Genomic DNA, 26,488 nt, shown 5'->3' on the forward strand with positions numbered 1-26,488 from the left:
TCAGAAACACACCGAAAGTACAATTGATCACGGAAAGCGTAGAATAACTTGACCAAGGTCCAAGAAATACAGACGGGACGTATTTCGGACCAGATTATTCATTACCCAGTTACCTGGACAACTTTGGAGTATTGAAAGCTGTTTTGTATTGGTTTCATTGGCACTCATGGTTTATTTGAACCGGTATAACTTCAATCGTTTTGGCAAAGGAATATTGCCTTTTTGCAACTAACTAAAATTCAATGATTTATGTACTAAGGCCGTTTTGACAAGTCTAAATATATAACCGATAAGACCGATAACAAATTGTCATAGCTGAACATTTGCTGTTTCAAAAGTGATAAAATTTGCTACTTCAAAGAACCAGCTGTTGCTGTTTTACAATGAAAACCACACATAGGCATAGTCAGTACAGACCAAATTGGTACATCCCGCGGGTTTCCTTGTTTCAAAACGCATAATGATATACTCATCCTGTCAAAACGGAAAGCAAGAACGCTGTATAATGCCATTACAGCTGCAGTGCTGTAGTGCAATATGTTTAGTGAATGTGCAACGATGCTTTGTTGTAGAAGATTTGCAAATGTTTTTTTATTATCGAAACAGTAATTTTACGTTGCTTTTAGACTTCGTGAGGTGGTGTAGGTTTACTTAAAAACGCCAAAGTTTGGCGGTAAATTACATTAAAAATTAAAAATTAATTTATTTTCCTCCTTTTTTGCGTTTCACATAAAATGCAGCTAAAATGATACGTGATATACGTCGTACCGTTACAAGTTAGATAACAATGCAGTATAGGCAAACTTTTAGACAATTTTAGAAAATAGTCCAGTAGATAATTATGAATCTTTGTGGCATGTTAATTTACGATATTCAGGCAGGGTTGCGTAACGAGACCTATCAGTCGAGTCTCAAGTCAAGTCAAATAGGGTTCGAGCCAAGGCAAGTCCTGAAAAGTTCTTGAAAGGAAGTTGGAACTTTTGAATGGTTAGGATAGTCATTCTTTTGGAACGGTTCATTGCAACGCGTTAACCATAAAACAACACTAATTCAGTACTGTGAGCATAATCCATCAACCGCGATCCCGCTCAAAGTTTAACGAAATACGTCAATTGTCAACCATTAAACAGCGTGGGCAAGAACGTCAACTTTAGAGTTTTTAGAAACTTAAAGTTCACACTTTTGCTGCATGCGCTAGAGCAGGGGTTCACAATCTTTTTACGATCTCGTACCACTTCTTGCAGAACAACTAATTTGATCTAATCATATCTTATTTAGAATAATAATATTGGTTTACTAAAATAACACTAAAGCACATCAACTAAATTTATTGAGATTTTTGTTTGTGTTTATTAAACAAAATATAAAGTTGTGAATCCATGTTTTTGTAAAAAAAGAAAGAAAACTACTCCCGTACCACCCGAGAAACCTTCGCGTACCACTAGTGGTACACGTACCACAGGTTGGGAACCCCTGCGCTAGAGTAACGCGCTAGAGCTTTCGTACAGTAAAGTAAATACTTGTTCTTGACGCGTATACGTACTGTATTCGCTTGAAACAGGCGGCAACTACAACACTTAATGCCACCGGAAAAAGGTTTTTGCATGCAGAAGCGACGACGTTACGTGAAAATTTGGCAAACTAACTACGCATCGTACATTAAACTGCTGCTGTTGTTCGGTTAAACCAACTGCTGCTGAACATGTCATGTTAAAATATCCTTTTTGTGGGTGAAATAACGAGCCCGAGTCAAGTCTCTACTAAGACCAGTTCAAATCAAGTCTAGCTTTTCCTCAGCTGAGACACGAGTCAAGAAAGGTCTTTGAAAAAGGTTACTTAAGTCGGACTCGAGTCTCCCCATCAGGTTTTCAGTAAAAGAAACTTGAAACTTAGTTATTAAATATTTTTTTTATATCTTCAGCATTGTGATACTGTATAGTTGTGGCAAAAATGAAGCAATTTGTTTTGATGATGTTAGTGTTCTTTGGCACTTGTCAAAAATGCAACATGCAAAAAAATAAAAGCTGCTGTGACAATGGAAATGCTGCAAAATATATTCCTAATCTTAGTTGTGCTACTGAATTGGGGCAAGAAGGTACAACGATTTTGGGTCCGAGTGGACCTAAACGTTTAAAAGCCCCAAGCTCACCAAGTGGACAACCTGGAACTTTAGACGACCCACAAGGTCCACCTGGAAATGGCGATGGCCCACCCGGACCCCCTGGAAAAGTAGATGGCCCACCAGGTCCACCAGGTCCACCGGGAAATGTGGATGGCCCACCAGGTCCCCCTGGAAAAGTAGATGGCCCACCAGGACCCCCTGGAAAAGTGCATGGTCCTCCAGGTCCACCGGGCAATGTGGATGGCCCACCCGGACCCCCTGGAAAAGTGCATGGTCCTCCAGGTCCACCTGGAAAAGTGGATGGCCCACCAGGTCCACCTGGAAATGTGGATGGTCCGAGCGGACCCCCTGGAAAAGTGGATGGCCCACCAGGTCCCCCTGGAAAAGTAGATGGCCCACCAGGACCCCCTGGAAAAGTAGATGGCCCACCCGGACCCCCTGGAAAAGTAGATGGCCCCCCAGGTCCCCCAGGAAAAGTAGATGGCCCACCAGGACCCCCTGGAAAAGTAGATGGCCCACCAGGTCCACCGGGAAATGTGGATGGCCCACCCGGACCCCCTGGAAAAGTGCATGGTCCTCCAGGTCCACCTGGAAAAGTGGATGGCCCACCAGGTCCACCTGGAAATGTGGATGGCCCGAGCGGACCCCCTGGAAAAGTGGATGGCCCACCAGGTCCCCCTGGAAAAGTAGATGGCCCAACCGGACCTCCTGGAAAAGTAGATGGCCCACCAGGACCCCCTGGAAAAGTAGATGGCCCACCAGGTCCCCCAGGAAAAGTAGATGGCCCATCAGGACCCCCTGGAAAAGTAGATGGCCCACCAGGTCCACCGGGAAATGTGGATGGCCCACCCGGACCCCCTGGAAAAGTGCATGGTCCTCCAGGTCCACCTGGAAAAGTGGATGGCCCACCAGGTCCACCTGGAAATGTGGATGGCCCGAGCGGACCCCCTGGAAAAGTGGATGGCCCACCAGGTCCCCCTGGAAAAGTAGATGGCCCACCAGGACCCCCTGGAAAAGTAGATGGCCCACCAGGTCCCCCTGGAAAAGTAGATGGCCCACCCGGGCCCCCTGGAAAAGTGGATGGCCCACCAGGTCCACCGGGAAGTGTGGATGGCCCACCCGGACCCCCTAGAAAAGTGGATGGTCCCCCAGGTCCCCCTGGAAAAGTAGATGGCCCACCAGGTCCACCGGGAAATGTGGATGGCCCACCCGGACCCCCTGGAAAAGTGCATGGTCCTCCAGGTCCACCTGGAAAAGTGGATGGCCCACCAGGTCCACCTGGAAATGTGGATGGCCCACCCGGACCCCTTGGAAAAGTGGATAGCCCACCAGGTCCCCCTGGAAAAGTAGATGGCCCACCAGGACCCCCTGGAAAAGTAGGTGGCCCACCAGGTCCACCGGCAAATGTGGATGGCCCACCCGGACCCCCTGGAAAAGTGCATGGTCCTCCAGGTCCCCCTGGAAAAATAGATGGCCCACCAGGACCCCCTGGAAAAGTAGATGGCCCACCAGGTCCACCGGGTAATGTGGATGGCCCACCCGGACCCCCTGGAAAAGTGCATGGTCCTCCAGGTCCACCTGGAAAAGTGGATGGCCCACCAGGTCCACCTGGAAATCTGGATGGCCCGAGCGGACCCCCTCGAAAAGTGGATGGCCCACCCGGACCCCCTGGAAAAGTAGATGGCCCACCAGGTCCCCTTGCAAAAGTAGATGGCCCACCAGGACCCCCTGGAAAAGTGGATGGCCCACCAGGTCCCCCTGGAAAAGTAGATGGCCCACCCGGACCCCCTGGAAAAGTAGATGGCCCACCAGGTCCCCCTGCAAAAGTAGATGGCCCACCCGGACCCCCTGGAAAAGTGGATGGCCCACCAGGTCCCCCTGGAAAAGTAGATGGCCCACCAGGACCCCCTGAAAAAGTAGATGGCCCACCAGGTCCACCGGGAAAAGTGTATGGTACTCCTGAACCACCTGGAAAAGTGGATGGCCCACCAGGTCCACCTGGAAATGTGGATGGCCCGAGCGGACCCCCTGGAAAAGTGGATGGCCCATCAGGTCCCCCTGGAAAAGTAGATGGCCCACCAGGACCCCCTGGAAAAGTAGATGGCCCACCAGGACCCCCTGGAAAAGTAGATGGCCCACCAGGTCCCCCTGGAAAAGTAGATGGCCCACCAGGACCCCCGGGAAAAGTAGAGGGCGAACCAGGTCCACTTGGAAATGTGGATGGCCCAGCCGGACCCCCTGGAAAAGTGGATGGCCCACCCGGTCCCCCAGGAAAAATAGATGGCCCAGCAGGACCCCCTGGAAAAGTGGATGGCCCACCAGGTCCCCCAGGAAAAATAGATGGCCCACCCGGACCCCCTGGAAAAGTGGATGGCCCACCCGGACCCCCTGGAAAAGTGGATGGCCCACCAGGACCCCCTGGAAAAGTAGATGGTCCACCAGGTCCCCCTGGAAAAGTAGATGGCCCACCCGGACCCCCTGGAAAAGTAAATGGCCCACCAGGTCCACCGGGAAATGTGGATGGCCCACCCGGACCCCTGGAAAAGCGCATGGTCCTCCAGGTCCACCTGGAAAAGTGGATGGCCCACCAGGGCCACCTGGAAATGTGGATGGCCCGAGCGGACCCCCTGGAAAAGTGGATGGCCGACCAGGTCCACCTGGAACTGTAGTTAAAATGCTTGAAGTAGCAATTTAATAAGTAAATGTTTGTCACGGTATATTAATGCTTTTCACTTGCAAATTACTGAATTAACTAATTGTGTTAAACGTTACATTTTTGAGAAATACAATTGCAGTTTAGATTTTTGTTTGGTCAATTGCATTTTCCAGCACAATTTCAAAAACCAATGAAATTGTGTCACTTGCGAGTTTCAATTTGATCCATTAGAAGCGCAAACAATCTAGTGTAATAAACGCCATGCAGCCTTCAGATATATGTGTAACGCGCCTTTTCAGTTCGGTCTAGACCTGTAGTTAACAGTTGTTGCAAAGTTTATTCACAGTATAAAATCGGGCATATAAAAGTCGACGGGTAAAACACCTCTGACCGTCATCACCACCAACCACGACTGACACGTGCATTCCCTGCCACGTCGAGTATCGCTACTTACAAGGAGCACTGGGGGCGCCACATAGAACACATGTGACGCAATAATTATGTAACATATGTAATTGGGGTCGTTTTGGACGTTTAATACATCTAATCGGTGCTGGTTAACCTATAGACCAGGGGTGGGGAACCTACTTAGTACTGCGGGCCGCATGAATTGCACAACATTTTCGGGCGGGCCAAATATTTTTTTATTTTCAAATTCCGTGTAATATTACCCTAAGCACACAAGTGATTTTATATTTCATCGCTGCAGATTTGATTTTTTCTTTGCTGTTACTTGTTTGCAACAAACAAGGCATACAGGTTTATCACTCAATTCGACTAAAATCTGTCCATTGTTTCTGGAACACCCTATAGCTTCATTTAAAACTAACACCACATGGCAAATGATTTGTTACTGCAAGGAGAGACAATCGAGTGACTGTTACGTCACAAATACAGCAAGTGGTTGAATGTGTGGTAATTTTAATAAGTTTGACGTCAAATGTAGAAAAGTCGAAGTCTTTTCAAGTAAATATATTTACTATTTTACGTACAATTGTACACTAACATTTTATTATTGTTTTTTTATGCTACGTTTTATGTTGTACCTTAACAAAATTGTGACGCGGGCCACATTAAAAAGGCAAGCGGGCCGCAGGTTCCCCACCCCTGCTATAGACCCACAGGCCAACAAAAAAAATAGTTTGTTACTGGTGACAGTAATGTTTAAACTGATGTTGACTAATTCTAGTGCCCTGATTTCAAAAATGCAATCGGTTTATCTGTATCACGTTTACTTTTCCTGTTATGGTACATCCACGTTTGAAAAACAATCTAAGTTATATGTAGCCTATACACTATAGTGAAACTGGCAGCAATATCGTCCCGTTTAATTTACCAATAGTAATTAGCCAGGATCACATTATTCCTTCTTCCCCGACACGTTTCATTTCACTGATATCCTGTTGGAACCTTAATTCTCATCATTTATATCCCCTACGTTTTAAGGGAAGTGTAGCTTTATACTCATTTTCGTTCCGAATTTTTCAGACCGCTTAATAACTTAGTTTTGTACTATGTCTAGTAATGTTAGTATCTTTCTACTGTTTTTGTCCATTACTGTAATATTCCAATCAACATTAGGTAAGTGGAGCCCATTGCTTGTCCTAAACCCCCAAAGTCACGTCTAAGTGTGCAAGATATGCACATTTGATACAGATTTTTTTTTTTTTTAGTGGTGTTCTATGGGTATTCACCAGTAATGTAGAATAAAACATCTTGGTAATTCATGCAACACCTTATAGATGACCTAGCCACTATTAATTTTAGTTTTACCACCTTGCTTTACTAGTCTGAAATCACTCCATAAAACACGTATAGTTTAAAGTTACCACTAGCCTACACCAACCATTTTTAGACAGAGCATAAGCATAGAACACATGTTTATGCTATAAAACCGACTGCACTGTAGAAAATTGATGTGTTTAATGTAACAAAACTTTAACAAACAAATAAAAGCGTGATTTTAAAGTCATTGAACCAATATGGTCATAAATTTTGTTTTTGTAAATAACTTAAAAAGTTGACCTGATTGAAGAAAACCGTAATGATTTTTGAAATTAGCACCCCAAAATTAGTCAATATCAGTTTTAACATTAAAGACACCAAAAATTGTGTTGGCCAGTGTTATCGCCTGCGCGAATTGAGCAGAGCTTTAGCCATCCGAGTTGTGCAAACCCGCACCGACCGCAGGGTTGCCTGGTTAATATTTTAAAAATGACCTCAGGGGTCAGAACGGTTGATTTTCGACCAATTTTATTTTTTTGCTAAAAAGGATTGTCCAGCGCCCCTACCGGTCAAAAAATCGGTGTTATTCAGAGCGTCATGTGGCGCTTTAATGTGGTTCGAAACAGAACGCTTATCTCTGCAGCGAGAGAGAACAAAAAGCGTCAAATCCTGCTGAGAAGCGTGCTTAAATACAAAGATCGCTGCAAAATGTAAGAATACGATCAGATGAACCGTTTCTGGCTGTAAACCGGCCAACCTAGCTAGCCTGAACGACTGCGTGGAAATTGTTAACCGCTACATTTATTGCCCGAGTTACACTGCCGTCCGTCTGTATCAAACGCTTTTCTTGTGGTTAATACACCCTGTCGTATCACGTGGATGTTATACTCGGTACGCGCTACTTCAGAGTAAATTCAAAGCACAGACGAAAGCGTCACAACAAAAATTACACTCAATCTAGGTTATAAAAAAGAATTTGGAAATATTAGTTATAAGTTTAATGCTTTGCATGAAAGCCAATACAGAGGCACCTATGACACGCGCTTTGTTTGCCTAATGAGTAGTTCAACCCTGCCTCGGGGATTGAAAACTATCTCGAATAAATCTGAAGCACGAGCTTGGCAAAATTTTGCGAGACGGTCCCGGCCCGACCCTAAACCCGAAATAAGTAATGGTTGGGACGCAAAAATAGTACCGTACGCCATGCGAAAAAATTTTTCTACCAAACGTGCCTTGGTTGCCACTTATTTATGGGCGCTTTCTGGCAGGTCGATAAGACGATTTGCAGTGACCTGATCCAGAGCCGAAACAACATTATAGTACTTCTTTAAATTTTCTGTGATATTTTGGGTGCGAACGGTGCCTCCGCTTTCTAAAACCAAACTCGTGGCTGAGCTGTCCAAAACGAAGGTAACTTAACTGTTACAGCATTTTTTGAAAAAACAAAAAAATTCGTATGCTTGGTGTGGCGTAGCGAGGTATTTATTTGAGGTACATCTTAATAGAATCACACAATGAGCGAATACGCCGCATAAGACGAAAGTCAAAAAAAGAAGGCAGTCGGTCCGGTGCACTGTAAGATGCAAGATTGTGTAAAAAATCGTATAAATGTGCCACTTTTTTTAAATGCATAGCATAGGAATGAATCATATATAAGTAAAGTAATGAGAAATATATAATAATAATAAAAAACAGAAACACCAAAAATAGTTGCAACAAGACGATCAATAACGTTAGGGAACCTGATTCAAAAAAGTTCAAAATGTGTAACTTAGTTCCATTTTATTAAATGCATTATTCCTTCACGGTTGCAAGAGTGCGGCTTTTTGGGTCAATTGGGATGGTTTTGAAGAGGAGTTGCGTTTTTAGGCGAATTGTGTAATGATTATTTTAACATGATTTTTTTTCACAGGTTTGTTTCAACAAATTTTCATTTTCTAATTGGCTTGATTTAAATTTACAAATCATGCCGGATTTAAACAGTTTTTAGCAAGGGTTGGGCATTTTTACACTATTACTGAACTACACTACATTCCTAGTCAGTTTTGTAGGTTTGAATATCATCTTCCTTTTTTACATCTGCCACAATTGAAAACGATCGGAGCATGGTTGCTAATGCAACAAACGGAACAAATATGTTGGCAGCAATCACAAATGCTGTATGATCAACAGGAATATGATATATATTTTCCACACCGGGACAAAACTGTGGAATTAGGTGGACATAAACTCCCTGCAAAAAAGTATATGCAACATTAACACATTTCCCCAAAGATGTATAACATACATATAGCTTAAAGCAGTGGTTCCCAACCTTTTTTGTTACATTCCTCCCTTCGCCCGTTTTCGAACTATTCATTCCTCCCCATGAGAAGAAAAACAAATATAACAGAAAAAATTAAAAGCAATTTGAAATAGACTTTATAATAAGGGATGTCCATTCAGAATCCTTTACCAAATGTTAACCGGGTCCAAATTATAATGGACATAATAATGTATGCACAAAAATATTCTGTAACATTTCCAATGTAGTTATGAAATTCCTCCCCTAAACTCATAAAATTCCTCCCTAGGAAGGAATTCCTGTCCGGTTGGGAACCACTGGCTTAAAGTATATTTTCCACAGCAGATCATCTATCCAAAATGCCTCAAGAAGAGACTTTGGCACACACAAAATACACTTTCCATACATGCCTTACATTTTGGTTTGATCTTTATTTTGATTTAAAGCAAAAAAAAAATCATTTTAAAAGCAGACTATATGTGCACATCTACTTACATGACAAGTGACAGCAGTGTACACAATACTCCAGTCTAACATCCATGAAGCATTGGTTTGGAATAGTCCAAATATTAAAACTACCTGAAGCAGAATACAACACTATCCTGTTAAAAAACAATAAAATCACATTGTACACATGTGTCTGCTATGGTCTTTCTTGTTTTAATCTTTATAAATGATGCAAATGTGCACACATGAAGTAGATTTTAAAACAGTAGTTATTCAAAAATGGTGAATGAAACACACTTTTGTATTTAATTTTCCTTAAAAGAAAAATTGTTAAATATTCAGTTTTGAAAAGTTTGGGAAATGTTTATTTCTAGGCTGAAATTAGTTGACAATCTTTTAAAAAACAAATATATTTCGCTAAAAAAGCGAAAGATTGTCAACTGATTTCAGCCTGGAAATAAACATTTCCCAAACTTGTGATATATATAATATGAAAGGTGGAAATCGTTTGCAACAATGGCAATAGAACAGGGAATGATTCCCAGAATCAATTTATCAGAATTTATATTCAATTTTGAGAAATAATGTATTAAATTTGTTATTGCAATCTTAAAGTTTTGGTTATGAGTTTAAAAATGAAATCTTAGACACTATTTTGTATACAAACCTGTAAAAAACTTCCACAAAAAAGCATAAACAGCATCCAAGCACGTCCCAAGTTAGTTGGATGCAGAATGTAAGGTTCATATTCTAATGCATACAATTGAGCAAGTGGAAAGGGTGAATTTAAACTGCTTAATCCTCTGACAAAATTAAAGATCAATCCAACAGCAAGGCCAAGAGCAAGAAAGACATCAATAAGGTTGGGTTTGTCCTTGCAATAAGTTCTGTTTCAAAACAAAAATATAATAAATAATATATTACACAAGAAAGTCTACCTAAGCATGAAATCCATGCTTACAAGGATGTAGACTCTTTCACACAAAACTTTAATACATTAGAAAAAATGGTGTTAGTCCAAGTGCTATTATGAGCAAAAAGTATGTTGATCAAGTGGGGTAAATATAAAAGCTATTGCTTCCAGGTATCAAGTTTATAGAGCTTTTACGGTGATTGTTTTAAAAACAAACGCAATTGCCAGAAGAACTCTAACTTACTGGGGTAAATGACATTGCAACCTTAAATTAAGGTTGTAGTTTTCTTTTACATTGCAAAAGGCCTGCTGCGAGATAGTTAGAAACAGAGTTTGATGCAACACTGGTTTGGTGTCCAAAAGAAGAAAAAAAATGTACATAAGATGTATTGCATGTCCAGAACTATTATCTACTATTTGTTTCAAATGAAGTTTTTAATTGTTGCATATAATATAAATATTGGTTGTGATTTTTTTTACTCATTTTGTTTTAAGTAAATAAATTGCTGTCAACTTTTGCAATTAATGTCTTCAGCTAAATTTTCATGACTGCCCTATGTTTCACCATTTGAATTTTATACTAAACATACAAAATACTTACTTGTATTTAGGAAAATATCTTGGTTGTGTCAGAAACTTTAAGAGGAAGTAGATGGATGAAGTAACATATGGAATGTTTAACCATGATCCAGAATGCATTTCAGTTCCATAAGAACCACTCATTGCAGCAATAAGAAGGGTAAATACTGAGGTCATCATAGTACAGCCCCAATATATTACCAAATTTCGACAATCTTTTTTGTTGTCAATATAGTATATGATGGTAATATAAAGTGATAAATGGACCATAAAATCCCATAAAAGTAAAAGGGTGCCAGTAGAAGTGTTAAAATATCTTTCTCCACTTTCTAAGTACATGTCTATGTACCCCTTGACAAAACCCATTTTGTCCAAATAGAAAATAAAACTCATAACTGATGTAAAAGAAAACAAGCCACAAGTGTAATATAAAACTCCACGGCCAATAATGTTCACATTTTCATCAGTTTTAGGCTTTGCGTCCATTGGTAGGAGCCATTTTAGGAGAAATACAAATGTGAAGAATAGAGCATATCCACCAAAAGCTTGCATATCTGGTTTTGTTCGGTCAGCAAATCTTTGCTGTAATTTCAAAGCTGGCCATGCCATCAGGCTTATGAGGCATGTTGTTGTTACACCTGACCAATTCGACATTTTTACAAAGTGTAAATCTCTGTAAAAAAGAACAATTTAAAAAATGGAACACAAGAAACATTTAAAATGGTTGTTATTTTGTGACGGAAAAACAAATATACACAAATTGCATCTCACAATAAGAAATCCATTAAGTAAAAATACTTAAAACAGTATTGTCAGGTCAAATTGCGGAAAAGCGAAACTTTACCAGTCAAAAGGAGCCCATTTCGCTACTTTAACATATTTTTGTGATAATTATTCAGGTTTCTCCTTTTCAGATTTAATTTATGTTCATTTTAAAATTGAATTTAAACTGTTTTCAGTAACACTTTATTGAACACACTTTGTTTACCCACTTTTTATGCTGTTTAGGTCCTAAATAGTACTGACTACTGAAACAGAAAGAATACAATAAACTTAAAATTAATATATTCTCTTGAAAGCGGTCCAATTTTCCACAGCTACCCTACGTAACCGTAGGTAACATATTTTCTGCAAAATTTTTTGCACAATGAAATTCAATGTCGTCACTCGTCACAAGCTTTATTTCGCGAAAAAATAATCAATCAAGCGCATCAACATTTAACGAACGTCACGCTTGAAATAACGTTTCCAAACAAGAACGTAGTCCTTTAAAGTACATTTTTCGGTATGTTTGGGAGGTAGTTACGACATTAAAAAGTGATTGTCTGGCGTCTGCGAAGGTAGTTCCGGAAAAGATTTTTTCTCTGACAAATAATTATCGACAATTTATATCAGTTTGGCATTCAAAAATCAAAACATGTAACAGAAGAAAACTTTTGAATTGTTAGGAAAATGAGAAGGTGTAGATTAAAGAGCAGTGTTTCCCAACCTAGGGCAGTTTGCGACATTGCAGACATGATTAAGGCAGATGATCATAAGCAAACAATATTTCTGTCGCTTGTGATGAAATTGAACATCATGAAAAACATGCAAATAAGACTGCAGTGTAGAGCCATAAGTATTTTGACATTAAAGGCTGCTGCACTTATTTCCCCAAAATCAGTGCCGGATTAAGGGTCTGCTAGCCTGTAGGCTCATTTTATAAGTGGCCCGAAAATCAGGGTTGCCCAGTGCCGGATTAAGGGTCTGCTGGCCTGTAGGCATTTCTACTGATTTTAAAGTGGCCTGGATTTTTTACTGGCCTGAAGTCACGTGCCTACTTTGCCTAGTGGTTAATCCAGCACTGCCCAAAAGGCCCCATTTTGTATATGATTTAGGTCTTTTTTACCAACTACGCTGAACTTTCTGTTATTTATTTGCGTTGTGACCCGCGGCTTCTAGGTAGTACAAAAATTGCCCGTAACATTTTTTAAGTCGAAAACCACTTGCCTGCACTTTGCATGTATTACTTAAACTTTAAATAGTTAACAGATCGACACTAAAAAGTATTTTTGTAAACATTCAATATCTGCAATTTCAAAAATGCCAGGCACTTTTCAATACTTCAGTAACATAGAATGACAGCGTAAAAATTAGAAATACTAATTATTATAAGCAGCATATAACAAAACTTTGTTTTCGAGGTATTACAATACATTCAGTATCAAGTACGTTGTAAATAATAAAGTTGAAAATAATCAGTAAAATTGCTTCAACCGTTTCCAACCAGCAGTGATACAACGTTTAAAAAAATAAACCGTTTGGCAATTTGTAGTGCAGTTTGAGAAAACAATAGTGCATCATCTTTTAAAAACAAAATAGTATTGAGTATTTGCATCAGGTAATTGCATGTAGGTTTCTATTTGAAAAGATGAACAATAACGAATTGACATCACATTTTTTTTGTAGGGAACAAAAAATACGTTTGAACTATAATTCAAAGAAACTTATAAAAAAAATATAAAAAATATACTCAAAGAGAGCGGCAGACGATCAGCGTCAGTGTAAAGTTTTATTTGAAACAGAAATATTAATTTCGCTTATTAAGGCATCATCAGTTTCTTATTCAAATAGAATCAAAGAAACTTATCAATGAATTGAACCGTACAGGGTTTGTAATGACAATAACATTATAATTCCAAATCCCCCCTTTGGAGCTAATCTTCTTACAAGCGGTAACATGTGGTTTTCAACGCCCTCAATGCAGGTAGGATTATAAGCCCAAAAGTTGTAATTTAGAATAAATAAATTGTATTGGAATTTCAAAATGATACCCAAACTAAAAAACCTAATCTTCAACATGTTTCAGTTTTTTTTTTACTAAATTGCGTTGATTGCATATTTTAGAGAAACCAAAATCCAAGGACACGTTTTTATATCATAGACCAGGGGTCACCAAACTTTTTACACTGCGGGCCGGATAAGTTTAAAATTGATTCGCGCGGGCCGCATAGTTTGCATGCCCCAGCGATTTTTATAGGGGCGCCAAGAGATGGTCTTTCCACAATCTAATTCAAAATCTGGTAATGCGACTGTTAAACTGTACAGCCGGTCTCATCATACGAGCAATGCTTGTATATTACGTCACAACTAACAAAATAAGGCAATTGTTTGCACACAATTAACACTTGTAGTCCAATTTGTGACGTAACAAACCGGCTTTGGATCAATCTTGAGCGTTGTAATCCTATGAAACTAGGTAATATCAATTCTACATATCGCGACAGGAAAACTTTCGTAAGGAGTAGATTAATTTTTGAATGTTACAAAGTTATCAACACGATTTGGCAAACCAAAAAATGTTGTCGCGGGCCGGATGAAATGACCTCGAGGGCCGGATCCGGCCCGCGGGCCGTAGTTTGGTGACCCCTGTCATAGACGTTGCAACAATAAAATAAAATAGACAACTTCCCAGCTTTTCCCGCAACCACTCTCCACTACTGTGTGTGGTCCCAATGTATAAAATACCAAGGGTCGCTATGGGTCTCTGGTCTAGACCAAGCACAGGGAAAAGTGAAAGATTCGGTGTAGGGCCCACTATTTAACCCTGTAACTGAGGTAAACGAAAAAAATGCTTTGATTTCGACAAAGTGTGAAAAATTTCTGCATAGATTTTGTTGAAAATACGGTTGTGCGAAATTAAATGACTTCTTCGGCGTTATTGGTGCCTTTTTCTTGAGCTGCATCTACAATGAAACAAAGTGTATAAATAATTGTGATGTCACACAAAGTACGTCACAACAAAGTTGTAAACAGGCCTGAAATTGAAGCCTGAAACCCGGCCCGAATCCGAATCGTTTTTAAGAAGCCCGTTTAGGCCCGAAAGTTTGATTCACAGGTTATATATTAAAGCACCAGGAAAGACCAAGACAATAAACACAATGGACAATTGGTCCTGAACAAGGCGATTTAGGGCTGTTTGACATTCGGTCAGGTCCAGCAACCGGCTACTTAGCTAGATAAATTTATTCAAAAAAATACTGAAACAGAGTGTGAAGTCAGGCCCAAAGCAGGCCCGTTTTTTAGAAAACATCCAAGCCCGAACCCGACTCGAAAAGCCCGGCCCGACTTCTGTGTCACAAATAAAATGTGACGTCTTATTCTTGATTTTGCCATGCAACAAAAATCATTTTAGTTATTTGTGGTTTTGTAACGATTAAAGAAATTCACCACCGCGGGGTGGCGGTAAAGGGTCACGGCCATATTCAGGTTCTTCACGGGCTGTATAGACCGAAACAAGTTAGAAAACCCTTGTTTTTCGATTGTTCGTTATTTTTTGGCGCTGTGTGGAAATAAAGCTATGAAAGCCTAATGCAACAACCAAAGATGTTTTCACAATATCGTTAAAGCGACGAAGTAATTTTTACATGCTATACATTGTAGTCAAAATGTCCGAGCGTTAAGCGCAACTGCCTTGTGTTCACAAGGTTATGAGTTCTAATCCTGTCCCGAAACCTTGTGTTTCCCTTTAGAAAATTGTTCCCCAGAGGAGTCTACATGCAAATACCAAATCCGAAACGTCACTTAAACTTAATTCAAACAACTTGCGATAAAACTGGCTGCTCGACGGCGGACTCATTGTGAGCATAACGCACTTAGGGAGACGTTTTTGATTCAATTAGTCATTTTGGAGGCAGTACAGAAGAAAAGGCCAAGCAATGCACTAAATTAACATAATTCTAATTGGCTATAAATTCAACAATTGTTGTGTATTAATGGTAAGAAATGCCGAATATCTGCCTAAACGTGTTTTTTTCTACAATAAAGTATTAAAGACTTACTAATGGCACGAATGATCGTCATTGAACCGCAAGTTCCAAAAAGAAAAGAAATCCATGAAATGGTGCGCAATTTGTTGGTAAGAGTTGTCGGTGAAAAATAGGAAACGATTGAAGATGATATAGCTACCACGAAAAGTAAAATACCTGCAAAATAATACCGTTGTTAGAATGTATGAATTTTTTCATATGTAACTCATTGTAATAGCTAGCAGAACTAAGCTCAATTGTCAAATATTCCCAAATGGCAATTAAGGTGTAGGAAAAATGAATTCAATATCCCAACTGAGGTAAACAGTGGCGGTAGTAAGCCCGACGAAAGTAAGTTAAGATTTTTGAAAAACTTGGATGTAACGAATTTAAATGTCATAAATAGAGGCACACCACATTTACAGTACGAAACGATTAACAGCAGCATAAAAATCGTAAAAAAAATCTGCCGCTGGAGGTCAGTAACAAACAACTGTAATTTCTTTAACATTGCTTTGGGCTTAGTGGGTACGGTAGAGCAACTAACACAAGAATTTACAGTAGAAAATATTGCTGAATACCGATAGATGGCGGAAAAAACGCCATTATTTTAATTAACAGTGAAACTAGAATAGATTTGGGGACGAAATTTTACAAAAAGAACTGTTTTTTAGGTTGATTTTATCGTTATTAATATTATGGAAGCTCAGTCCTAATAGTCCTTACTGTCAGCTTTTTTTCGGTCAATATTCAAATAAAAAGTATATGCGTGCAAGATTTTGAAAGCCAGTTGCGACGAGCAAGAGTTATATATGTGATCGTTTTAAATTAGAGATGTACCGAATCGGCTAATTTTGGGTTTGGCTGAAACCGTAAATACGGCAGTTTTGCCGAAAAAATTCGGCCGAATCTTTTATGAAGTCACGCGAAATCGTACGCTACGCGTTCGACACAAAAACATAAGTTTGTCTACCAGGAAAACAGTTCAGAATAGATGTTATTGTATTAAAAAACGATAATTTCTCAAAATTCAAAAATTTTCATAATTGACACTATCGCGTTGTTTCTAAGATTTCATTGTCCCTTATTAAGCAAAATTAAAAGACCCGTTTCAGGCTTTCAATTTTCATTCATAAAAGATTCGGTTTCTGCCGAATCGCAACAAATTACCCGGCCAAAATCAAATGTTTGTTAAATTAACCGATTTAGCCGAATAAATTTGACAAAAACGAAATATTTGGCATAAGTCAAGATCAAACACGATTTTGTACTAATAAAGCTCTAATAAGACTTCAAAGTCGATAAAATAAAATAAAATGATGCCGTGCTTTAAGTTCAAATTGAGCCCCATTTAATCGAGTTTTAACCCTGTGGGAACCCGACCCTATCTACAACTCGGCAACCAAGACATGCTGTACCAATACACAATTCCATTTTAGTTATATTTCATATGTCAGAGAACAAACTGTAATGTAAAAACTTACTATTTGCTACAGTTAGTCGAGTTGTTCTTCTTAAAAAAGCTTTGTTTCTTTGAGAAAAGTCAACCGTACTGCGGCATAAAATTGCGATCTGGCCCAAGACAGCCAGAATTAGTAGAAATATAATACCATCTACGACAGGATCGGCATCTGAAAAATAAAAAAAAATATTAGTTATGCATTGCTAATTCAATAAAAACCTCTTTATAAAAGGAAATCTTTAAAAACATGCTTTTGCAAAATATCGGAATTATGAATTGTATGTAGCAATGAATATTGCTGATAAACATTGTTCAAACTAACTTTTTGGACTCATCCGGATTTGGGTACGTTAAAAATTCACCTATTGCGAAAAATGTGTACAGGAATTCGTTCCATCAGCCTTTTTGAATACTAAGTAGTTACAAAAGGCGGTGTTGCAGCATCAGCAGGTAACTGTTCGTTTCAGCAAACACATTGTGTCAACATTCTTTTCGAAACTGTGTTTGCTTAAAATGTCCTGTTTCGGTTACTGTGTTGGTTTGTGGATACAGCGTTTTGGGCAAGTTGTTAAACGAAATGCCTATCTTATAGTAGGTTCTGTTCTCTGTCTTCTGTTCCTAGTGTTCGATTTTGTGCACAACAGTGCTAATTAAAAAGTAAGAAATGGCAAGAGAAATCATTAACTCACAAAAATTGGTCCAAATGCCTGGTGACTAAAGCACAAAAAGGAGATAACCACATTTCCAAATTATTTTTCCGCATAATTTTACATGTAAAATTTATGAACACATTGTTGTTTGGTTAATAGCATCATATAATACTGTTAGATAGTTATACCAAAATCTCTTGTTATCAACTGCACTGATGAGACTTTATGGGTCTAAACCAGGGGTCGCCAACCCGCGGCTCCGGAGCCGCATGCGGCTCTTTGATCCCTCTGATGCGGCTCAGTTTTTGAATTTACCAAATGTTGTACATTTGAATAAAAATTATGTGACGATTATGCTGAACACAAAAGTCGAACACGAAAATTGAAGTGCAGTAGCATGACTGTACTCGCTTGTTGTAGTTACCTGCAAGGCTGCAACCCCATCTCTATACCATCAAACGTGAAGTCTGAAAGAGGCAAACTGGCGGAGCGCAGGTTAATACGCAATATGAGACAATACTGTTTTTGTTTGCAGTGTGTGTGCGCGCGTAACAATAGCTGTTTGTTAATTGTTACGTTAGAAACGCGTTAACAATAGAATACAAATCTGCAAAAACAGAATATGCAACGCTACGGAAAGTTGTTTCTCTGCTGACGAGACTAGTTTACCAGTGTGTCTAATATGCAATGAAACACTAGCTAAACAACAACAAAAAGTCGAATGTCATAAGACTAAAAACGTTTTGCATTTTATTTTAAATTTTAAAACGACTTTGTGGCTCCCAGTGTTTTTTTACTACGTGAAACTGGTCCGAGTGGCTCTTTGAGTAGTAAAGGTTGGCGACCCCTGGTCTAAACGGTGTGCACTGTCTGCAGCTTAAATAGCAACAAATGCAATTCTGGCGTAGTAGCATTGGGAACACCATTGTGTGACAACAGAAAAATATAATATAAACAGAGTTGTAAGTCGGGTCGGGATTTTCGGTGGATTGATTTGGGCCTGACTACACATTCTGTGTCCACAAATTAAAATAATACCTAAGCAGCTGGTTGCCAGACTTATCCAATGACCAACAGCCCTAACATATTCTGTTTAAACCATTTCCTACTAGAATCCTACTTTCCTACTTGTTCTCCATGTTTATCTTTTTTAGTATAGGCCTGTCAATGAAACGTTGGATCAAAACAGGGTTTTCAAAAACAAATCGGGTTCGGGTCGAGCTTAGGGAGGGCCGTCTTATGCAACCGGACGTACCACGCTAGGTTCGCGCAGACGGTTGCGATCCTACGACAGAACATACCCAGATAAAGGAATTCAACCACTATTCAAATAACAGGAAACTTGACTCAATAATTAACGGGCTTTTTCGGTGCCCTTGCTGTTTACTGAACCGTTCAACAATGGAATTGTGATGATAAAGTGACTATGCAAATAAAATTTATCTTGACCTGACTTTACTTTTGATCCCGCTTACAATCTTTTGATATAAAAGCCAACACATCTTTTATTTTCACGAGAATTGGATCTATTGGTCTACATGCACTAATGCAGGGGTCGGCAATCTTTTTTACACTGCAGACCGGTTTGAAACTGAAATTTTTGTCACGGACCGGCCTTTGAAAACCACAAAGGTTCAGCACTGAAAACCAATTACGAATACTACAACTAACTCAATGTAACGTTTGAGAAAGTTTTCTGCGGCCCGGTGGTTGCCGGCCATTGCACTAATGCAAGAAGTAGAAAACACTACAAAACTGTGTCGCGTTTCCGAAGTCGCTCATAGCCTCTAAAAATTTAGTAAGTTGAACAAAACGTTGCTTGCTTTTCCGCGGTCCTGTAAATGCTTTGGCGAACCGTTTTTGATCCGCTAATTGTCCACCACTAATTGATATGCAATTATAACAAGCTAGTGACGTGTTTAGTACTGTATAGTGTTTGCGGGCAATATAGTGTCACGATAACATGACAAATTAAAGCATTGTTTGTTTATATTCCGCCATCGCAAACTGTAAAGATGCTCCTTGTACTGTTACGGAATTATTTCGGCAGGTCTAATAATTATTATAATCGGTGTTATACACAGTACCTGCTCACCTATATCGTAAACGGCCCGAACTCTACAGCAACGGCGCACCTCTGAACTCAATTACTCCCACACTGGTTTAGCTTATGGGCGCGGACCTACTTTGAAACAATGTAAAAACAACGTTACACCGGGAACGTGACAACCCACCATCAATACCAATCACTCGTTTCTATTTTACAGCGCCCAGAGAAAAAACAATCACGTCGACTCGCGACGCCCTATTTTAAGCATGTGAAACAGGAAGGCACATTCTGGTGTAATTAACGTGTAACAAACAAACGGTGCCATAACACAAACGTAACTAAGGTGCCACAACGAAAAAGAATGAAAACAAAACAGTGGCAAATGAAAAACAAAAATACACTAGTGACAAAATTTCGCTCCAATACCTTTGGTACTATGCAAAAGAGTACAGTATACGTTACTATGCAAAACACAAAGCATTTGTAGCGAAATTGAACATACAAATTGTCTACAATGCCTTTTCACCCAGTTGTATACCTAAATGCACATATATTTACGTTTTTGAAGACATAAAAAAGCTAATAACGCTTGAGGTTTACCCGTCAAACCACAGTGTTTGGTAAAGACACCTTTTACGCAGTCGGTATTGTGGACCAAAAAATGTCGGTTGCTCTACGCCACTGCTTCTATGTAAAACCGTAGATGCTTATATGAAGGCCGCTACTATGTAATTGTGTACATTACTTAATAACAGTCTATGGTACACAGCACAATGTGCAAAGAAACATATGTATTTCGTTACAAATAAGATTGTGATGAGGTTTAAGCATTATCATGCAACTACACAGAATATAAGAAGACCCTTAATTTTTGATCGAATTTGTTGGTTAAACTGGGTCAGAAATGATGGCGAGTGAAAGGTCAGGCCCAAAGCAAATCAATTTCATTCAAACTTAAGCCGGCCCAAACACGGCCTGAACCATATCTGAAAAACGATACACAGTACAACATGCGATATTTGCATTCTTCTTGTTGCAACGTGACAAACATAGCACACGTACTGCTGTGAATAGCGAAACATTCAACAATCGACCACAGTGGTAGATTACTTAGCTGTTTCCGGCTTGTTGAATAATTAGTTCACTAAGCCGAACTCTAGCATTGCATTTAGTCACAAAGCAATGATATCAACAACAAGCTATTGCTCAACAGTATTGCTATTTTTCTGTTTCAGTTAATATATCCACGCGGAATTAATTTGAAACGTTGTCACTTGCTACAAAACATTCATTTTACTATATGACATACCTTCATTCATAAAGAGGTTAAATCCGTTTGTCCAAAATCCAATCTTTTTTGGTGACACAAAGCATGTAGAACAGAGTATAACTGTAGTTAATGTTGTAAAACTAGCTATTACTACTTTCGTTTGCATCTTTACGAATACAAAATATGCCTGTAAATGCAACCAAACCGTCTGGTACTAAGTAGGATGTAATACTACTGCTGGTTTAGTCATAATTAAGCTATTTCCTGTCTGTTACCGCCCCTACAAGGTACATATTTTTTATGATAAATAAACTGCAGACCGTGCGGCTTTTCAACCTATAAGGCCTCATCAGTAGAGCTTTTTATTACAAACCAGTGGCCGCATAGGCTTGTACAGCCACATTACGACACTCCAGTTTGTTAAGAGTTATATGATGCAAAGCCTTGCCTAACCAAACATGTTTAGCAGTTCTTTTTCGACACAATAGGTTGCAACTAAACTTGTCTAACGCCGAAAGGATGACACAGCCGTTGACAGCAACCAATGACACTATTAGTAACTGTGCTTGCCCAGACGTAAACGACTGATCCGGTAGACTTATTTCACTGCTTCAGTGCACAGTAACAAACAGTTGTAAGGTGATACTTTGACGATCGACACAATGACTCAAAACAAACATGCTTTGTTACACACAGACAGTAGGCTGTAGCTAATATTACGAAAAATGTACACACCTAAAGCAGTGGTTCTCAACTTGTCATCCACAAAGAACCCACAACTAGCAGTTTGGCTTGAAATATATTCCTACAATACAGAATTTCGAAAGGTGATATCAAACAATTGACAGGTAACAATAAATGCCAATAACTTGAACGGACTTTTTTTGCACTGAATATTCAATAAATTGTATGCAACTGTTTCCGGTTTATCACTAAATATATTCAGCGTCCTGTAGACCACCCAAAAAGTGATCATGGATCGCCAGTTGAGAACCACTGACATAAAGGGTGATTTGTTGGTGAATGACACATTCTTGACAATTCAAGCCTTAGCTATCAACTAAATAAAGTATTATTATTTAGGTTAGAGCCTGTATTGAACGTTTTGTTTTTGTAACTCATTATGCCAGTATAGCAACCAGTGAAATACTAATCCTCATAACGATTAGTTTAATGGTTTTCAAAAAACCTAGCAGAAAATCCTTATAATCTCATATCTTATATTTTAAGAACCTTAAAATCCCAACAAAAAATCGTTGACAGTGACAAGAAAATTAGAAACATTCTTGTTTAGAAACAGTAAGCTAAAATTATATGCCTGCCTTGTGCATACAAGTACGAAAAACATGTTTTGCAATTTAGCATTTTTATTTGGAAACTTAACAACTGTTCCATCGAAAGCTCAACAAGGCAGGAGAATTAGCCCCGTCAAACCCTACCTTTCTTCCTTGATATGGGTGAATAGCTTTTATTGCCTCCTCGACTGATCCCACCAACGTTTACCTACAGTGCCCTAAACCCACTTACTGTTAAGCTTCCTTATACATCAGGGCTCTTCAACCGGGGTTCCGCGGAACCCTAGGGTTCCGTACTACCCTTGCAGGGGTTCCGTAATCTTTAAGGGTTACACAGGGGTACGCAGCGGTTTGGTGTACAAATTCAAAGATGAATGCATCATAACAGTACCATTGTAGCAACGCTTGTCTACTTTATTCTCCTAATACTTACGTTTGCCTCTAGTTAACTTTGTTGCACCATTGATCAATTGTACGTAATAAACACAGCCTTGATACACTGGCAAAATTGCGATATAAATGTAGAAACGACCGTTACAAGTAACGTGGCAATGCGTTTCAGTGAATTGTTTAATTGAAGTCAACTTTAGGTGTGTAAGGTAAAAATGCATGTTTTTTTCTTTGATGTAGCTCACGGGTATTTTATATTTATTAAATTTTTTTTTTTTGGTGGGTTCCGCAAATTTTGACAAAACACCTTGGGTTCCGTGCGACTAAAAAGGTTGAAGAGCACTGTTATACATAACACTTTGTACTGCACTGTAGCTGCAGCGCTTTTGGTCATCATCCACTAACTGTGCCATCCACATTTCGCAGCTATATTCGGCTTGGTGATGTTTCAGTGGTGTCAGATACTAGGAACATTTGTACAATCCTTGGGTTAAAATGCTTGCTTACCAATTAGTTAACAGCTGTCAACACATACCTTACTTAATTCATTTCCTGAGCTAAAATACAGAGGTCTGGATTCGGTATAAGGTTAAAAACGAATGAGTTTGGTTTGAGTTGATTTTGTTTCGCTTGGTGAAAGAAAACAAAAGCGACACAGTTGCACTGAAGCATTCGCCGAGCCGAAAATAGCTGCGCAGCATTGAACCGTTGTGCGAGCGCTAAACAGTACAAAGGGCACGAACATGACTAAACGCGCTATATGTAGGTACATTGCTTGGCCTCACTTTAGACTTTGGCATCAATTATACCACAACTGAACCAAATTCGGGCTATTTTAGGACCGGGTTTCAAACTTGCATTAATAAGTTTGGGCCGACAGTTTTAAAGTTAGCCGTTAGACAGGGCTTGGGTAAGGGATTGGATGCTCTTTTCGCCATCACTCACATTTTCTTTTTTTCTGGTTTGAATTTGTATGTCACCCAGGCAAACTTTTTCCGTGTGTTATCCCAATATCATGTATGATTTTACTTGTGTTAAACTCGGGTTATGTTAGGATATCACGTGTTGGCTTTTTCACCGATATTTCAAACAAAAATCAAGGATATATCCTTGGAATATAGCTAACAAGCCATGTATCTTCCGATATCTGGACTTTTAACGAATACTTAACATGAATTAGGCTTGAAGTTTCCTTGAACAACTTGAACTATTGGTCAACAAAGTTGACATGTCCGTGCAGAAGAAAGTGTGCAATTTTTACCAATTATTTTAGGATTTCGTTGAAACCTTCTAGCGCGAAATTGTTACAATCGTGGTATAGTTTTGGTTTCCGGGCAATATTTGTTACTGTTTCAGTGTGTGTTTTTCAATCAGCTCTTTGATTAATTTTAACCAAGAAACTTCTGCTAGACATTTAGTAAGCGTAGCCTATTTCCAATCATTATACGCATAGGCTACTGTTTGCAAATAATAATCATTATTTGAAGCTTGCTACTGTACTCATTTTGATAGTTTGTAAATCGCCACAAGACGGTTTTGATTGGTGGCTGAAAAACTATTGCTTATCTGAGCAACAGCTCAAGAGAAAAGCTATCACGCGTAGCGAATCGAATTATTTAGATAAAACTCATTTTAACTCTCTTGGGAATTCACGCCCGGCGCGCGTCTTTTTCTTTGTTCAAAATTTTTGAAAACGGCGGGAATTGCCAACGCGGGATCGGAGAGTTTGCTTAACGGTATCGCAGGTTCGCAGCTGTTAATGTGGTCGTATTACTACGGAATACTAAACAAGTTGTAAGTAATCTATGGTATTACAACGAGAATTGTTCGTTCCGTTTGCCTTTTTTTCAAGTTCATCCGGGACTGCGTGCGACCATGTGCTCGCAGACGCCATGCTGTGTCTTGTGGTTGTGAGCTGATGTTGGCATCAAGGTTGGTAGCAAAATGATAATGCTAACGAAAATTGTAAATTGTTTGGATTGGTTTGGTTAGGAAAACAGCAGATTTATGCTGTTGTGGCTATGGTGTTGAGAGAATGTATTGTGATTAATACATTAAAATTAATCTGTGTTTTTATTAGATTTAAATTGCAGCATTAAATTGTCTTGTCATTTGATATAATGCCTCGTAGTAAAAGTCTAAGAACAGATTACAAACCATATGACCATTTATCAAGAAAACAGAAATGGATCAGGAAAAAAAGGATGAATAAACAAAGACCTGCTGCAGTTGGTGGCATAAACATTTTAAATGCTTCTTCCAGTGACACTGCAGACCTGCAGGAAATTGAAGAACAAGAAAGTGATTCAAGTATGTTATCAAGTAAACATGTGGAACAAATAACAATTCCAGACAGTACACTTTCAATGGATGCAAATGATATTATTACCAGCTGGGCATTAACTGAAGTTTATGTACCAAAAATGTCTATAACCAGACTTCTAAAAAGCTTACATAGCATTCATGATGAGCTTCCAAAATCATATAAAGGCCTCTTTCCCAAACCAAACATTTCTTATGAGCCCATGGAGGATGGACTGTATGTACATTTTCCAAATTGGATTAATTCACTTACAAAAATGTTGTCACATTTTTACAAGGATGTTGAAGGCAATATATCATTTTGTCTTTTAATTAACATTGATGGATTACCCTTATTTAATCATTCCCCTGACTTCAAACTATATCCAATTCTGTTGACAATTTATAAAGCAAAAATGCGGCCAATATGTGCTGGGATTTATTCCACTGAGAAATCAAGCAATAGAGAAATGCCCCCAGTTCAGTTGTTTCTCAAACATTTCTTGAGTGATGTTAAAAAAATTAAAGAAAACGACATCATTAATGGAAAAAGAATATTCTCATTACTTGGCAATGGCATTTATGTGTGTGATGCTCCAGCACGGTCTTCATTGAAAAGTATTAAGAGCCATTCAGGGTATAGTTGTTGTGAAAGATGTGTAGTTCATGGACAATATGACTCTGCATCGGGCCATGTCTGCTTGCTTGAAACAAACTGTCCGCTAAGAACTGATAATGCCTTTGTAGCACAACAAGACAAATCTCACCATAAAGGAGAGTCACACCTTGCGAAGTACAAGGTTAAAATGGTTACTGGATTTGTGCTGGACTATATGCACCTGTGTTGCCTTGGGGTCATGAAGCGGCTCCTTTCAAGGTAGAAGGGAATTCGAAGGTAAAATTTTACATGCAAAAAAAGCCAAAAATGCTGAAAAAATGCTTTTGTTTAGGCAGCATCAAGGAAAATTGTCATCCCAAGGAATGGCCTTACTAAACCAAAAATTGCTTCAGATAAAAGCCTGGGTTCCAGTAGAATTTAACAGGAAATTAAGACCATTGTCAGAATTGGCATATTGGAAGACTGCTGAATTTCGGTTGTTTATGCTATATGTTGGTATGGTTACTCTAAAAAATGAAAAAATTCTTCCAAAAAGGTTTTTTAAACACTTTTTAAAGTATGTCATTTCCTTGCGCTTTTTAATTAGTCCATGCACCTAAAATGAAGATGTTACCCATTGTTGTGAATTGTTGAAACAATTTGTGAAAGATTCCATTACTTTGTATGGCAAGGGTTTTGTATCTTACAATGTGCACAGTCTCATACATCTACCAGATGATTATCTAAACTATGGGTCATTGGAGAAAATTAATTGTTTTCCTTTTGAAAGTTATTTAGGTATCTTAAAAAATTGCTTCCAGTCTGGATATCGACCCTTGCAGCAAATTGGACGCCTTGTGTTTCACCAAAATGAAAATATTGTCGCAACAACGCATTCTCTGCACAGTGGCAAGGCAAAGGGAACTGCATACAAATGTACACTCCCAGAAATTACCTTG

At 39.1% G+C, this 26,488-nt stretch overlaps 4 protein-coding genes across 5 annotated transcripts; 2 read left to right on the top strand and 2 right to left on the bottom strand.

Annotated features, from left to right (window-relative positions):
* The first annotated feature begins 1,926 nt into the window (after nt 1-1,926).
* LOC145219164 (uncharacterized) lies at nt 1,927-4,923 on the top strand. Its single transcript, XM_080086552.1, has one exon. The coding sequence runs from the start codon at nt 1,951-1,953 to the stop codon at nt 4,789-4,791; it is 2,841 nt and encodes a 946-aa protein (XP_079942678.1). The 5' UTR covers nt 1,927-1,950; the 3' UTR covers nt 4,792-4,923.
* A 3,046-nt stretch (nt 4,924-7,969) lies between these two features.
* On the bottom strand, nt 7,970-13,202 carry LOC145218668 (transmembrane 6 superfamily member 1-like). 2 transcript variants are annotated; one of them, XM_080086074.1, is made up of 6 exons: nt 11,719-13,202; nt 10,749-11,399; nt 9,902-10,121; nt 9,283-9,366; nt 8,818-8,864; nt 8,674-8,736 (listed from the first exon to the last, which is right to left on the bottom strand). In XM_080086074.1, the coding sequence occupies exons 2-5, from the start codon at nt 11,378-11,380 to the stop codon at nt 8,859-8,861; spliced, it is 942 nt and encodes a 313-aa protein (XP_079942200.1). In that variant the 5' UTR covers nt 11,381-11,399; nt 11,719-13,202; the 3' UTR covers nt 8,674-8,736; nt 8,818-8,858. The 2 variants fall into 2 exon arrangements, with proteins under 2 accessions (XP_079942199.1, XP_079942200.1); XM_080086073.1 differs by lacking the exon at nt 8,818-8,864 and having other exon boundaries at nt 7,970-8,736.
* A 56-nt stretch (nt 13,203-13,258) lies between these two features.
* LOC145218669 (uncharacterized) lies at nt 13,259-21,628 on the bottom strand. Its single transcript, XM_080086075.1, has 4 exons — nt 20,985-21,628; nt 16,998-17,144; nt 15,547-15,690; nt 13,259-14,451 (listed from the first exon to the last, which is right to left on the bottom strand). The coding sequence occupies exons 1-4, from the start codon at nt 21,109-21,111 to the stop codon at nt 14,405-14,407; spliced, it is 465 nt and encodes a 154-aa protein (XP_079942201.1). The 5' UTR covers nt 21,112-21,628; the 3' UTR covers nt 13,259-14,404.
* A 2,847-nt stretch (nt 21,629-24,475) lies between these two features.
* LOC145220528 (uncharacterized) lies at nt 24,476-26,005 on the top strand. The gene is made up of 2 exons (XM_080087740.1): nt 24,476-24,940; nt 25,679-26,005. Exons 1-2 carry the CDS (start codon nt 24,751-24,753, stop codon nt 25,810-25,812), a joined length of 324 nt encoding a protein of 107 aa, XP_079943866.1. The 5' UTR covers nt 24,476-24,750; the 3' UTR covers nt 25,813-26,005.
* The last annotated feature ends 483 nt before the right edge of the window (nt 26,006-26,488 follow it).

Source organism: Phallusia mammillata, chromosome 3, assembly GCF_965637545.1.
Source record: "Phallusia mammillata chromosome 3, kaPhaMamm4.hap1.1, whole genome shotgun sequence".
Taxonomy (NCBI): Eukaryota; Metazoa; Chordata; class Ascidiacea; order Phlebobranchia; family Ascidiidae; genus Phallusia; species Phallusia mammillata.